The 16,697-nt window shown below is 44.9% G+C and overlaps 1 protein-coding gene across 1 annotated transcript in view; it reads right to left on the reverse strand.

Annotated features, from left to right (window-relative positions):
- PSD2 (pleckstrin and Sec7 domain containing 2) overlaps window positions 1-16,697 on the reverse strand; it is a 269,100-nt gene that overhangs the window by 54,043 nt on the left and 198,360 nt on the right. Inside the window, exons 8-11 of the mRNA XM_019506603.1 lie at window positions 13,435-13,524; window positions 10,484-10,527; window positions 4,882-5,072; window positions 458-528 (exon numbers count right to left, since the gene is read on the reverse strand). Of these exons, the coding sequence (XP_019362148.1) occupies window positions 458-528; window positions 4,882-5,072; window positions 10,484-10,527; window positions 13,435-13,524 (396 nt within the window). The remainder of the gene's footprint in view (window positions 1-457; window positions 529-4,881; window positions 5,073-10,483; window positions 10,528-13,434; window positions 13,525-16,697) is intronic.

Raw genomic sequence — 16,697 nt, forward strand, 5'->3', positions numbered from 1 at the left:
ACAGAGTGGGGACAGTTTTGTATCTTTTGTCTAAAAAAAGATAAGGGACTCCTTTTAAATGAGCTGTTGACCAGTTCTGAGACTACTGAATCGGGCAGCCGCACCTAGCCTTCGGGTTAGAAAGCAAGGGCCTGATTTGGGAACCTCGTGAACCAACAGACCTCCTTAGTTTATGACTTTGTGAAACAATAAAAGTTTTAAACTGAACATCCAGGTCTGAGCCTGTGCTTAATTCAGTCCTTATATAATTTGACACGAACTCACACAGTCACTCCTTGTGGGTTCCTATGCAGGAGTCCCACAGAAGCCAATGGTGGCATCGTGAGTGTGGATCCAGAATGAATGTCTCATTCTCCAATATCTGCAACAGTTCATGAGCACTTTGCAATGCAGAAGCATTACTCCTTTGGAGGTAGCATAAAAGAGCTAAAACCAGCATAGGACAGGTAATTTTTACCTTTTGTAAATAAAGAATGGTCCCTTTAAGCACAGCATAAAATTTCTTCCACCCTCTTCTTCCTCTGGGAGCTAAAAAGAAGAAAACCAATTTGTTATACGTTCCTGCTTATGACACTACTACTTGGCTTTCACAGTTTGGAAGAAGACAATGCATCACCATCATGAAAACCCACCACAGATACCCCCGACTAAACCAAAGGTTTCCCAGGTACAGTATAATGGGCTTCTACCCATATTAACTAGGGAATCTGAACCACTTAAGCATCCAACACCCAACTGACATTCAAAAATGAGGTGAACCGTTCAAGTGCAAGACCCCTTAAGCCTTCACCTGAAGTCCAGCTGACCCCTTGATTTTCTTTATTTCTCATTCTTGCTCAGCCTGACATCTATACCTAGAATTAGAAAAGTCTAAGTGGTGGGTGTTTTTGTGGGAAACTCCACTTCAGCTAAGCAAACTGGATATCACAGGGAACACCCTGTTCTAGAGACATTTGTAGGCTAAAGGCTCTGAAAATTCAGATGGACTTTGGGTATGCAGGCAAACTGATGGGTATCTACACAAACAGGCCAGAACACTAAATTTTTCAATCTGAAATTCGCTCAACATTTGTAAGTGAGGGAAATGTGTTTTGCTTATAGATCTTTGGGTGATCTCCTGGCCTTACGGCTTAAAATCTGGGTAAAGCAGATGGCCAGGTTCAGCTGGAGGCATGTCTGGTACCTGCTGTCACAGACGTAAATGCTGTATGCTAGGCTGAATCTCTAAATCCCAGTTTATACCTTACTGTTCTGCTCAATGGCTTTGTGGGCTTTCTAGCTGCTATCTCTAGCAATCACTACTGACAGTGATATTCATGCATGCTAGACTGAGGACCAGCAATGCCTCTGTTCCAGATAACCACACGTCCTTTGTCTGTGATGCATGAACTGGTGGGCATAGCTGCCAGCATATTTCTGTGGCAATCCCTAAGGATTTCTGTAACTCTTAGATGATCAAATCCAGATGGAAAGAAATTGGAGGCAGATAAGGAGTCACAGAGACTCCCAGCCCTCCTTGCTTTGTTTGGTTATACACCCAGACTAACACATTCTCATTACTGCAATGTCCAGGTGTTAAGTGGATGCTTGGCACCAATTTAGCTCTTTTTGTGCTTGCTCTCAAGGTATTTTGCAGGGAAGGAGAGGTCATTAGATCTATTTAATGTATAAGGAAACATGGAAGCAGAGAAGTTTATGTGACTCACCCAGCAGCATGGAGCATCTGCAGCAAGATAATGGCAGAGAAAGGAATGGGATGCCAGGCTCCTGATTCCAAGCCTAGTGCCCTATCATCTGTGCCCTATTATCTTACCCAGTCTGTCTCTGTTGTCTCTTTTGAGTTGGGACAAGGTGAAAATACTGTAGCGTAGGTATTGGCTGGTCTTAGTACTAGAGAGGAGAAAGGGAAGCAGTAATTCAGCCAGGTGCTGCAGGCTGGGGAAATGACTGCTCCTTAGAACCTGGTTCATTTTCTTCCAGGGTAAGGGTATGAGATATATCACAACCTCCATATGCTTGCTGCATGGATCAAGAGACTGTGTATGTCATGGGTAAAGCAGCTGAGGTCTTCCCTTGTTCCTTCAAACATATAGTGATATGTGCGTAAGCAACCAGCTCTCCCTGCAGACATCTCTATAGCAATGTATGGTACTGCAGAGGAGACAGTTCACCATGGGCAGGCAAAGAAGAAAGACCCTAAGGCACTGATGGGAGAGGCTGACAAAAGTACCCTTATGCTTACTTAGAGACTGCCAAGAGATGGGAGACCTTGGGCCATAACCTTATGTATTCATGGGCTTTTAATGGGCTTCAGTGACTGGGCCATCCATCTCCATTAACAAAAAAAATCCTCAAAGGTTTTACTAATCATCGGTAATTAAACAACAGTTTCCAAATATATTTTCCATTATCTTTCCTGTACTCCCAGTTGGCATCAGTGTTACTTGGCATCCTGTTGCTAGTGGATCTTGTGCATGTACAATGTGATGGCAGAATGTGAATGAGCAAAAGCCTCAGACTTGAGGTCTATATCCAGATTTTCTTCAACTTTGGCTTCTTTAGATATGGATGAGTCCTTTAAAGAGGAAGGATCTAGAGCTGAACTCCCCCTATAGCTCAGAGTGCTGGGCTGCAGAGTCTTGGTTAAGTCTAGAATAGAAATGGGGACCAGCAATTAAACTTTGACTTTCCAAAGTCTGTGGGGATGTGCCTGCAGTGATTTGGTTAAGACCTACTTCTTTAATAGCAGTGTTTGGGTTTCTGTTGTGTCACACAAGGGTGAATCCACATGTGCAATTAATGTGCCTGAATTTTCTGTGCAGAAAATTCAGGCTCATTAAAGCTCTCCCAGTGCATGTCTACACATGTGCCCCCATCAGCAGCAAATTGAGTCTGACAGGAGCAGCCCATTCCAGGTTCCCTGGGGTGCCAGCCCTAGGCTGGCAGGGGGCATTGGGGCTTAGCCCCCAGCTCCAGAGGGTGGGGGACAGGGAGGGCAAAGATTGAGACCCTTCCCAATCTCCTCATGGCTGGGAGGTAGCTGGCCCACAGCCAGGACAGATCTCCTAACCACATGGAGATCAAAACAGGTCCCAATCTCCACATGGCTGGCAGGCAGCATCCCATTGAGCCAGGACAGCTCTCTGCACCCCCTGTGGCCCCCCTGCTGTCTAAGATGACTGGGAGCAATTTGCTCCCAGGCAGCATCTACACGTGTACTACTGTGTATTAGTTAATGTATCTACAGGTACTAGAAAATGGTGCATAGGACTAATATACTACACATACATTGCTGCACATGCGTAGATGGTGATGCTTTATTGTATGTTAGATTAGTCTAATGCTCAGTAAAGTGTCTTGTGTAGACACACCCATAGGCTGAATCCAGATGAACAGGGGCTTGTGTTCTGTGGCGCCACAAACTTGTTTGTGACACCACAAACTGCAGGTAGGGGACATTAAAATGTGCCGCTGACTGCAAGTTGGAAGCATGGGGCCAAAATTTGCTACTGGGAAATTCCAGTAGCAAATAAAAAGTACTAAGAAAAAATACAGCATGGCCCATGCAACAGGAGTGTCCACCCAAAGACATGGGGGCTTAATCATCAAGGGAGATGCTCTGGCTGCCTGCCAGAGTGTCTCCACTCCTTCAGTCATGCCCTGGCTCCTCCAGCACACCAGAAACTGGGAGGAGCTGGGCATGGGCAGTTTTCCTGAAGCAGGGCAATTTGTTCCTGTGCAAAACACACATACAGGAGCATGTGCTGCAGCAAAAAGTAGTAGCACAAATTTGTGCTGCTGCTATTTTTGTCGCTGCACATTGGGATGTGGCCATAGGGTGCAGATACATAACACATTTACACCAAGGTACTTTGCCTTTATACCAGTTTAAAAGTGGAGCAGACAAACCATATAAAGCTCTACACCAAAAATCACTGTGATTCAGTTTGAAGTTGCCCATAAAAAACTATAGCACCATGCTCCAGTTTAAGTTACGCTGATATAAGTGTCTTCTGTCTGCAGCTGTAGAGAATCTGACTGACTATCCTGGAGCAACCCTTTGCTCAAGTTCCCCCTGCTCCCCTACCACCTAGAGACAACATGCAGTCATTGGGTCTCTTCTTTCTGGCTTTGTATACACTGGTATACAAAACTAATGTAAATTGTGTGGACGTCAAAATGTTGTGTGTCTGTAACTTTAGTCCTGGGTCTAAGCTTCCCCATGGGGAAGTACCAAGAGAAAAGGGCCCTTGCTCCATTTGGACCACTACATGGGCTCCATCCATTATTCAGCTAGGTCTGCAGGTATTTCCCCCTTTCCAAGCTCCTGGGCCAAGACTGCTCTTGTGGCTAGGTCTGTAGATGGGGGGGGGGAGTTTCCAGGGGAAAAGTCCTCAGTCCTCCTGTCCCCATGTGGAGCCAATGAGATCTCTCACTTTGTGCTGTCACCACTTTTGGTAATTAAAACAAACATTCTGTTGGCTAGAAATCAGGTGGGGAAATAACTAAGTTAGATGGCGGAGTTCAATATATGCCAGGGAGAAAGAGCCTATGTAAAGCATCATTACAGGATGATGTATCATTCCACCCTCAAAATAGGGTTTTAAGTTCTGCATCTGTCTTGTACTGCATTTTTGCAATACGGCAAAAATCACTCAAAAGGGAATAGCAAGGGTCAAAATTACCAACTTTGCAAACCATGTCTTTACCTACAGTTTTCTATGACTCTTGCTAGCTGCTTTTACCCAGGCGTGTGCCTGATGCTATACATACTTTTTTTACTGCAGGTTCTGATCAAATCAGTTTTCTCTTCCATACATGTCCTTTAGTGGCATGTCAGGCCAGATTCTGAACTTCTCTTTTTAGTGTCTTAACACATACTTCTCTTTCCATCCATGTCAGCGTGGGTTTTCCGCGTGAGGACACCGTGCTTGTAGGTAATAGCATTCAGCGCTTGGGGAATGTCCAGGAAAGGATTGCTGCCATCAATGATTCTTGTCACTTTCTTTGCACTGGCTCCAAATTTGTCATCCACAAGTTCCGATAGTGATTTTCTCAATTCGTCTTCATCACTTGGAAACAAATCCAGAGAATAATACATTGGACAAAGAGCATGTGATTTTGAAAATGCAGGTATCAGGCCATGCATTAACTGTCCTTGATGTGAGTGAATCACTTATTACAGAGGTGGTGGAATAATAAAACAAGTCATTATTTTATTTTATTTTATTTTTAAATAAGGCTAACCTAGGAAATATAATGCATGCAGTCAAATTCCCCACTCATAAGCACAGTTGAAGTCCTGTCAACTCAAATGGCATTGCACTGAGCATAACTGCAAACTGGACAGTCTGTGACTGTCCTCATTATAGCTTTGTGACATTACTTAAACAAAGGAGGTGCTAGGCTGGAAATTGGTGACTTTTTGGGCAAAGTGCCAAAAACACCTGCAATCTTGACTTGTAAGTTGTTGGCACGCCAGAAGTGGATGGCGGAGGAGCCACAGGGGCCTGATCCTTGTTGTGGCAGTGCAGCCCTAGCTCCTTTCCTGCTGTCTGCCCCAAGGCATGTGTACACCTGTCGCCAGCAATGAGCCAGGCCAGGGCTTTGCGGACCCTGGTGCAGCTATTTGCAGCCTTCTAGCTGCCTGCCACAGCCAGCACAGGCCTGGGGCAGACACTTACTTGCTGCCACAGAGCCCAGGCTTCTTGCAGCAGGCAGTGGAGAAACTGCAAGCAGCTGCACCAGGGTCTGTGGAGCCCTGACTTGGCTCACTGCTGGCAGTGGGTGCATGTGTGCCTTGAGATGGATGGAGGGGAGCAGGCTGGAGCTGCACTGTCACAACAAGGATTGGGCCACTCACAGCTCCGTTGCTGTCCACCCTGAGGCATGCGTATCAAGCAAACTGCTTTTGCATGCCCCACACTGGCACATGTGCCAAGGGTTGCCTTCCCCTGGGCTAGACATTATCAGACATGTGTCAGGCTGGAATACTATTCCTAGCCATGTAGTCCTGCATGTATGGGTGACTGCATGTATAGGCTGAGCATATGCAGTGGTAAAAAAATGGAGGAGAAAAAGCATATATATCCCCCATACTTCTCTCCAAGAATTCAGTGGCTAGGATGTTAAACCCACAATGCAAAGGCCCCGGTGCAGAGTTGGTTCAAACCTAGGTCTCTCTGGTATCTTAACAGAGCACTCTAATGAACATGCCATGAGCAGCTATCAGCCCAGCCCTCTTCTCGTGCTCCTTTTCAAGCTGGGTGATATGTGGGCATATGAGAAGCCAGAGTATGCATGACTCTATGAGGTGGCTGCTGGTCTGGTAGGATGGCAGCCTGAGTTCTAGTTGGCCCTTGCTTCCTGTGACAAAGAAGGTACCCCCTCCTCTGCCCTTTGTTTATTTTCCCCATGGACTATATTAGCAGCTCAGCTTCAAAAGGAGAGTTGGAGAAAGAAGTAGATAATGGCTGTCCTATGACATGGTGTCTAGAGTACTCTGTTGGCTTGTCAGTCAGGAAGACCAAGTTCAAGCCCCCTTTAGGGGACAGGGTGGAAAGAACAAAACCCCACAGCTTCCAAGGTGACTGTCATAGCCATTCAGCTATGGAGGGGAAAGGCACATCCATGCAGCCCTTTTCCACTCTTGGTGCTAAGTTGGGTAGTCATGTTTTTTGCTTTGGGCCTCTCAGGCCACTACGTGTTCACAAGAGGTGTACATATGTGCCTTGACTACAACTGTGAATGCCCAGTCTGAACAATTAGTCACATACAGTTGTTCACGTGTGCAGGTCAATATGTCCAGAAATAGAATGCCAAACTGTGTAAGTGCCATTTTTGACACTTAGAAGACCAAAAATGCCATATAGATCCCCAAATCTGGACACTTAGATAACCTGGAAGGAAACAGATTTCCAGGTATTGTTTTACCCCTGATTATTTCAGGAGCAGTTCTCCAATATTACCCAGGTTTAGAGGGCTGTGTTGTCTGTCCCCTAGTTTTTAAAATAGGTGTAATGCCAAGTACACAAGTGTAAACCTTCCACCTGTCTGGATTTTTTTCTTAGCTGGTTTGGATAAAGTAAGAATGATTTGAAACTCTAAACAAAACTTTACTGCAGGTCATGGCTGACAAACCAGGAGCAGGAAGCAACAGTATTTCTGCAGACAGCGTCAGTGCATGAAGTCAGAACTACCAAAGTCCCCTGCCTCCAGAGCTTTGGTGCTTCAAAGAAACATCCAAACCGATGGTGACTCCCTCCACTTCAGCTGTTTGAAATAGAACTTGCTGGAAAACGCCAATTATTTTGAAAGAATCTGAATGTCACTTTTGCTACATTCCCCTGTCCCTCTCTGAACCTCTGGATTTTGGGTTCTTGGAAAGCCTGCCTGTCTGATGGCAATTAAGTTCCCTTATAGGGCAGGGCAGCTGCGGATCCTGAGCCCACAGCCTTCTTACAAAGACTTGCCTTCCACATGCTGGGGTTGTGTGCAAGGCCGTCCCGTCCTACTCTGAAGAACCTGTGGCTGCAAGGCATCCCACAGCCAAGAGGCCTGCTGCAGCCATGAACACTTCAAATCAGTACAACAGCAAGGGGGGACGGGTGGTTGCTACCACTCTGTGATGCTGCCATCGCCACTGGCTTCACGTCCAGCCATTTGCCACCTCCTGCGCCCTGCTTTTTTGCATCAGGGGCTCCAAAACTAAATCTTGCAGGGGGCCCCAAAAATTGTGGGCCAGCCCTGGTTGTGTGTCTGGGTGTGACAGTGTTATTTCAGCCTATTACAGACTTTTTGGAGAGGGGGTAGTTTAGGGGGCAGGGCAGTAAGGGTGGCAGATGACTATGGGGAGGTGACAAATGGGAGACAGATCTGACAATAGTGGGGGTGGTGTTATTTGCCTCACTGGTAGGAATGAGGAGGAAGCAGACAGCCTGGCATGGGGGTCTGCTTAGCCCATGTGAGTATGTGCTCAAAACTTGTCTCTGCTACCACACCAGGAACTCCTTGCTCCATGGAGTATTTGTCTCAGTGCAGAGAAGGCAAGAGATCGCTCATGTAACAGCCAGCCTCCCTGTAATAAAGCAAGAAACCCTGCAGCAAGGCAACATCCACCTCACCTTCCTCCCAGATCAAAGACTGATACAAAGGAGGAACAAAGAGAGTGCATGGAAATGGGAGGATGGGTGGAGAAGAAAGACCTCAGAAAAACCAGTGTAATCCAGATGGGAGCTGACCTGTTCTAGCCTTTGGCATTTCCCCATGCAGGGGCTCTCTTTCCCCATGTCTGCTGTGTGGGTGAAAGGTTCCACCTCCCAAAAGCTGGGTGTTTTGCAACAATTGTATAATCACCTGACTCTTCCTGTATTCAGCTGAACCAGCTGCACTTTCTCTGAACTCGCTTATATAAATTTTCTTACCAGATGTTAGTGCATTTCAGCTGCCTTAGTGGAGCTGGATGGCTCCCTCTAGTGACTAACTTATGGTAATATTCTTGGTTCCTTTCTGTTGAACGTGGTATGCTAGTCGAGGCCAATCTTTCTGGCAGATGTGCCACAAATAAGCCCTGCACCTTCCCCAGGTGCCACTCCAATTCCTTTCCCTTACCTAATCAGCTGCTCTGCTGTCTGCTTCCTGCCCCGTGCTCCTGTGAGATTTTTTAATTGGATCAACTGTATTGTTGGGAGAGGGCTTTTTGCCATATTAGTGATATACCTCTACATTTTCCGACTGAGATGGGAGATCAAACAAGAGTTTGCTTACCAGGCAACATTCCTTTGCATTCCTATTTTCCAGCTGCATTATTTGACTGCATCATACCATAGGTTCCCCAAATCAACCAACTCTGTACACTGTAATGGGCCAGAGGACATTGTGTTGAAGGAGGATTAGTAGCTGTGCAATTTTTTCCTGAGTTACCCTTTGGTGGTTTTTGACAGACTATCCTTCCAAACTTGTATTTAGCGGTTAATCACGGGACAATGTGATCATCTTCACTGAGAGAGGGCGCTGCACACTTCACTCCAAACTGCACAGAAGTTATGGCCTGACTGCTGGCAGTTTGATACACTCAGTTCACATCAAAGTCAACAGAAACTGCATGTGCTAAGAACTTCTGGAAGTCTGGCCACAAGTGCATAACTGCAGGAGGCAGCTGGCAAGGCAAAGGGAAGTAGACAGAGGCCAAACAGTTACCAGAGCCTAGTAAATTTATGAACTGGATTATATGACATGGTTGCTTGAAACAGCAGCGGGCTGGACTCGATAACCCAGGAAGCCCCTTGCAGTGCCATGTTCCTTTGACTAAATATAAACAAACTGTTGTCTGAAGATGGTCCCCCAAAAGCATAGAGATTTGTTTGCTGACCTTTAAAGCCCCACCCCTACAAGAAGTTTCCCACAAGACAAATTATGTATCCATGTTGAGGTCCATAGAAGTCAATGGGGCTTGCCTTGCACACTCAGACCACAAGTGGGCTTAATTTATAAAGGAATAAAATTTAAAATAGAGAAATGAAGCAGAGCTTGGGTATGGGTGTTGCAAAATGTATTATAATTATTATATTAATCATATACAGCATGTTATTAACATATATACTACATGGTCATCATGGGTGGTGTGATTATGGTATTAACTGTTCTGAGATTTATCATCACAGTTAGTTAAACTGCATCCAATTCCTACCTGGGTATACATCAGGAAAATAACTCCAGGTGCCTCAATTGGCGGGGACTGAAGCTTATTTCCAAATGGAGAAGCTTCTGTGGTGTGACTGCAATATAAACCAAGCTCACATGGAAGAGAATATAATTCTGAGTGACTAACATAATCCTCAGATTTAGAGCTTCTCTGATCAAAGACCACCCATATTAAAGTGTTTGGAAAGTAGGTGGCACATGGTGGGTACTGTTCCAAATCACTCAGTCACTCAAGTAATCACCCCCTTTACATGAGACCTCCTGCAGAAACAACAGCACAGGCATCTACTCCTAGTGAGCATCATCTAGGCACTTGGATGCTGATGGATGCCTTATGCAGGTTTCTGATACATAAATAAATCCAACCATGGGAAGGGGCAGTGTTCGAGCACCCAGGGATTTGACAGGTACATTTCAAAGCTGAAAAGGAAATGTTTGTATTACTGAGTAGCTAAAAAATCAGACCTTGGTCCTTCAGGATGGCAGTCACCTCTCCAATGGAGATGCTCGAGCAAGGGTATGTGCTTGTGAGTGGGTGAAATGTATTGGTGTGCAGAGTTGGGTAAGCTCATTGCCTGAACTGCCACCTATGCCCTCCACTGGCCGAGTGCACGGGGTTTAATTTCAGAGGCAAAGTTCCTTGTTGGAGCATTTCCAGAGCCAGCCTGTGTTAATGATGCACTTTCCTGACTCTTCCTGGGCTAAAAACTGGCACTGTCTACAGCTATTAGAGAAATGATAGTGCCTCTGGAGTTAGATAATACTTAGAAGCGATACTTACATTGCCCACTCTAGCTTCTCATTTTTTATTGAGTTATACAGCGTCTGAAACAAGAACATAATATTAGTCCTTAGCATGTCCTCCAAGAACTTAGTCCTTTCTGTAGAAACCTGCTGTAGACCACCTCTGTGCCACAAGACGTTCTCAGTGAGCTGCCCAAGTACCGACTTGTTCATGGACAGCTGTTTGAAATATTGGAGCAGCCAACTATTGTAATAGAAAGGCATAAGGGTGAGGGTCACTCTGGATTCATGCTCTAAGTGAACACCTGGCCATTTGGGTGGGGAACAGGAATCAGGGTGTGGTTGGCTATAGAAACTGGCATGTCCTAACCACTCTTGCCTGGGGGGGCAAAAGGCCTAAACAGACCTTTGGCCTGCCTCTCCCAAATGACAAGGACAGAACTGTAGACTTGGTCTGGTGAAGGAAGAAGTCCTGAGCAGGGTTAGATGCATAGCAGGTGTAGGGATCTCTGCTGCACATCTCAACAGCAAAACCATGCAGGTCAGCCCTGCCTTCCAGTCAGAGCCTAAAGGCTCTGAATAGGCTCTGTGACTTGGAGCTGCTCCTGGGTGAATTCCTGCCTCCCCAAAGGTTGTCAGTGGCTTTCCCACCTCAAGGCAAAGTGCAGAGAGGGATATATGAAATGACCCAATAGTAAGCGATGAACCCCTAGCACAGAGTGAAGATGGCAGAGCCCAGACCATCACATGTATTAAGCCCCTGCATGTTTCAAAATGGCCGTTGGGACACTTTATCTAAAGCTCATTTGACAAGGTTCAGATAAAGTGCTCCTGTGGCCATTTTGAAATGCATGGGGGCTTAACACACATGACAGTGAAGCAAAATGTTCCAATTAGAACATGGAGCAGACTCAGTTAATCGAGTCTACTCTGATGCATTCTAATTAGAACATGCACAATCATGCCTATAGGCACCCTGGATGACTCCATGTTTAAATGTCTAAGTCTGCTACCCATCCACAAAGTGGGCATGTGTAGGTTACAGATATTACCATGAATGCTCAGTCTGCTTGACTACATAGTTGTCACATGTGTAGGGCTACATGTCCAGGAACAGTATACCCATGGATGCATAAGTACTCTGTATACATCTCAAAATGGCTACTGAGATGACAAGAAAAAAATAAAATCCCACTCTTTGAGATCTGGCTTAGGACAATGAAGTTTAACACCTGAAACTAGGCTCCAGAAGCAGGTGACCTACATTCTGCTTTTGGTGTTTGATGTTGGGCAGTTCTCTGTGATTCAGTTTCCCAGTGTGTGAAATGGGACAGTGAGGTCTGACTACCTTACTGGGGTGCTGAGAGGTCTAAATACCTAAGGTTTGCATATACCATGCCAGAAGCTCGGATGGAATTAAGGCAGTAGTTCTCAATCTTTTTTAGACTGCAGGCATCCTCAGAAAATGCCAGATGGTAGTTTTTATTTGTTTTTTGACTACAGAAAAATAACACAGCAATTCTTCTGTTGCAAAGAATTTGGAAAGACTACAACAGGTCATGATTTCATATTTGAAATTTCTGGGTTTCTCTTGTAAATCACGTTTTTACACTTAACAGCACTAGCATTGTGCAGTGCCCTGCAACACCCTTGAAAGCATCTCAGGGCAGTCCAGGCTCTCATTTTTGGGCTGAACCTAGTAAAATATGTGGCCTCTAGAGGGCACCTGGAAATGTTCCTTCTGGCCATCATACTTGAAACTGCAATCACAGAGCTAGCTGGCTTTTGTTCCCCAGCAACTTCTGTGCAAAAATACTCCATGTCAGGCTGCTAACATTTTTGCAACAGATAATAATGTTGGTTGGGTTAATTTCTCTGAAACAGAGAAAGTGTTAATTGTAGTATGTACAACCTTCTTTTCCCTGCAACTGCATGTGTTGTGTTTAACCAAGATGGAGGTGTATGCAGGGAATGGTGCATCTGCGGGCTGGTTGTATTCATTTGGGTGTATTGTTCTGTGCTCAGATGCATGGTGATGCGAGTCTGATAACTACAAAAACAGACAGTTATGCTTCGGTAGCTTATGAGGAGGGAAAGGAGTCAACTAGCATGAATAAAAATTGTGCAGGAAACAGACATTCAGTGACTCATTCTAACAGGCCAAATTGTTTCAAGCTTTAGATACTGGAGCTAATAACATTTTTTTTCTAGTGGAATAGTTTTCCAATGGAAAATACTACTAATTTGATTGCATTAGAATATTCCTTGGCAATGTGCCCATTTTGTGGAAAATGTTATAGAAACAAAATGGTATGCCTATTTGCCAGATCATCAGCAGGTGAGAGGGCTGGGTTATCTAGCTTCCCCCACCCCCAATGGCTGGTCAGCTGTATCTGTAGGGAGGTATGGATTTGGGGGAGTTGGTCTACCAGACTGAGAGTGAAGGGGTAGCTGGACAGTCCCAAGTTGTCAAAAAATATGTTGCTTCTTCCAATATAGAATTTTTCAAAACTACTTTTTCTGCAGAAAATGTCACATTTCTGCCATCTGTTTTGATTCAGGGCAATATTCTTTAAAAAATCCAGCATTTTCTGGGGAACAGAAAAACTGGTATGTGCTCAGCTCAGTTTAAGGCATAGTTGTTTTAGTTGTGAGGGCTATAAAGTTTGAAAACATCCTGAAAGTAAAACATATAAATGGTACATGGAGCCTGGATGGAGGGCCTGGTTAAGATGGCTCTTGCAGTTATTTCTCTGTGGTTCAGTAGCAAGGACATTTCGATTAGGAGTCTGAACAACTGTGACACTGAGCTGCTGTGTGAGCTTTCCTCTCTGGCTTCTGTTGTCCATCTGAACTTTTGGTTACCTAAAGTGTAAATTCTTCATTCTCTGCCTATGTACAGCTCCTAGCACAATACAGCCTATCTCTAAGTTGGGACTTTTAGGTGTTACCATAAGACGTCATCCCTCTCTCTTTATATCACATTACCTTCAGCAAATCCTTTGCAAAGTCTTTCCCATTGTTTAAGCCATCCAGGTTTGCTATAAATTGCTGGCATGACATCTTCTTTCCAATATTCTGTAATACACAGTAGTAGATCATTAAATCCTAGACAGTTTTTAGTTTAATCAAACAATTTTTAAAGAATAGATTTGAGAGATTTATTTGAAGGGAGCTGGGTCTGACCCAACAGCCCAAAGCTTAATGCTCAGGAATGCTGTGTTTCTTCCATTATATTTAAAAACTCTTGCTGGGCTCACCACTCTGGTTCCTGGTATTTGAAATCTGAACTTTGATGCAGTATCTCAAATAGCTTCTTTCATTATAAAGGGCTGAGCCGAAAGCCTATTGAATGAGAGGTAATTTTTGCAAAGGAAAGTGGGCATTAAGGCCCATCATCCCAATGTGGTGAGTAGGACTCATCTTTTGGCCCTGATGGAAATGAGTAAGGGGCAGGGCAATGAGAAATCTGGACTATTGTTTTCATCCTCTGGTGGCACTAAGAACCTGCAGCATTTCTGGTGAGAATTATCAGACAATGCAAAGGTTGTGGCTATGTAAGATCTTCTGTTGTTGAGATCTAGCAATGTGGAATACAACAGGCTTTGTTGAAAGATTCAGGCAGGCTAGCCCCAGTGACTGAGGCTCCTACATAGACTAATAGGGCTGTCTGCTGTGGTTAGCCTGTGCTGTTTTTCAGCAATGTATTCCATCTGGAAAATGAAAAAACACAAAGTTTATTGTTCAGAAGCAATGACAAGGATGATGACTGGCTGGGTGAAATCTGTGTGTCCCCCTTCAGAAGGACTAGGTAAATCAATGTAGAAAGATGAGTCCCTGGATTTAAGTCAATGTTGGCCAAAGAGAAAAATTTCTAAGAACAAACAAATATGTCATCAAAAATGCTCTCCCAATGCAATCAAACCCAGGGAGCAGCCCCCAGGCACTTGTTTTTGAATTAAGCACTTGAATGTAATGCAAGCTCATAAAACAATAGCAAATTAAGAAGCTAACTGGGAACTTGTTGACTCCCTGGAGGTATTCATCTCTGTGCATGGCATTCAGAGCTCCACAGCTGTCACTACTTCCAGCTCTGAGCCCCTTTTGTCCACAGTATTATGTAGTACCATGTGGGCAGGCTTTGGGATTAACATGTCTAGTTTTGCCCCTTGCTGTCTCATTAACTGCAGCTGAATTGAGGACATATTTCTCTTTTAGCTCCTCTGGTTGTTGGTGCCACATTTGAATGACTCTGTCTGATATTCCTAATTATGCGTACTATCAATACTAGGTTTTGGATTAGTTGGTACCCCAGGGAGATCACAGAAGAGAGAAGTAAAGTACTGTAACAAATCTGCAGCCTCCTAGGACATTGCTGTCATCATTGTGCTGAACACCACAACCATACAGACTCCCATAGCAATCATAGGAATGCATCTTACATCCTCTTGTTCCAAAGCATGTGCCTGTGCTGTCAATCATGGGTTCCTAAAATTAGGCTCCTAAGTACATAAAACTCAAATAAAAGAGACGTGATTCCCAGAAAGCTTAGAGCCCAGCAGCAGCAGCTGCTCATGTTTAAGGTAATACTGAAAAACTGATTTCTTATTTAGGAGCTTAAATTTAGACTCATATTCTAACAATCATGGCTCCAGGCCTCTGCTTGCTTGTTCTAATGGACTTCTAATAGTACAGGAGATAACAAAAGTTAAGCGGTGCTGTTTCTGTTGAGCAGAGGGCAGTGGGAGGCACACACATGTGCTTGGCAGTGAGTTAGTGGGTTAGAAACAGCCACTGGAACAAATGTGGGGATGGAGGTATGGAAAAAAAGAGGAAACAGAAAGAGACAGAGAGGAAGAGAGAGACAGGGGCATAATACTGATGAACTTCCAGGAGAGGGCAATGTTATTGGTGGCCCTGAAATACTGAATACCCTCGCACAGGGAGGACAGGAGTGTAGGCAGTACACTTGTTGAGTCAGCTAAGGGTATTCATGTTACAGTTCTTTGTGCTTCCTCTCGTACAACGAACATTTCTTAGCCAAGACGAAGCCTGTAGCAGCATTGAGGAAAGCAGTCATTTCTTGAGCTACTGAAGAGGATGAAATCATGCATCTATTCCTATTTTCACAACAAAAAATGCTCTGTAAGAACCTAGGGCAGGCTCCTGGCAACATTAATTGGCATGGACTGGCTGTTTGAACTCCTCCACTATAATGGGCTAGATTCAGTCCAGGTGTTAGCAGGCTTTGGCAAAAGCTGTGCTTGCTTATGGCAGGGCTGAATTTGGTCTCTCTCTCTGGGTTACTAATCCTGCTTCATGTGTATAATGAAATAAATGAAACTACCTTCCTGAATTAGGTCCTCCATGTAAGTGATTGCTTACACAGTTTAGAGAAACAGATATCCCTGAGTAACTATCTAGCCATAAGTATAGGTTTATATGCACCATCAAACATGTGTCAATGAGAGGAAGAGAATACTGGAGGCCTGTCCCACAGCCAAGTGTGGATCATAACTAGGAGAAAGGAAATTTCACCCAATCCTACATGTTCCTGGACCTGAAGAGGAGAGTGAAAAATCACTTGAAGTGGACGATTCAGTTCTATACAGAGCACAGCTATGAACCCAATATATGTTGCAATAGCTAGTTAGCTATATCATGTCTGAATCTGCTCTCACATATTCAGTGGAGTGCTATTCATTCTGGTGTAAGTAGAATAAGTCCCAAGCTGGTTTCTTGGGACAGCTTGGATAATTATGTGCCCTTCTACAAACAGCTGATCAATGTAAGATGCCATGACCAAGATGAGATCAAGTATCAGTTGCTGCTTCCTTCCCTAGGTGATGTGGGCCATGTGTAGGGGTCTACCCAACTCGAGTAGGCGGACAGATGATTTTGGGGGCAGATCACAGGCCCAGCCACCATTTTTACAGGCTTATTGTGGTGCCCCCCATATCTGATTGGGCAAAGGGTTCTAGTGGCCCTTCCCTCCACTGCTGATTGGCCTAGAAGGCTGTCTGTCATGCAGCCCAGCCCCCTGCTGCTAATTGGTGGAGGGGGACAGGGCTGCATGATTGGCAGCCCTCTCAGTAATCAGCAGCAAGGGGCAGGGGTGGCAGCCATCTTTCCTGCTCACCTTCATGCTGGCAGCCCACTTCGTGCCAGGCTCCACAGTTGGGAGGACTGCTGGCTCCCACTGAGGAGCCAGCATTTTATTTGTAGTAAGTTTTTTTTTTGGGTGGGGGGGG

This window comes from Gavialis gangeticus, unplaced genomic scaffold, assembly GCF_001723915.1.
Source record: "Gavialis gangeticus isolate Ggan-Ray unplaced genomic scaffold, GavGan_comp1, whole genome shotgun sequence".
Classification (NCBI taxonomy): Eukaryota; Metazoa; Chordata; order Crocodylia; family Gavialidae; genus Gavialis; species Gavialis gangeticus.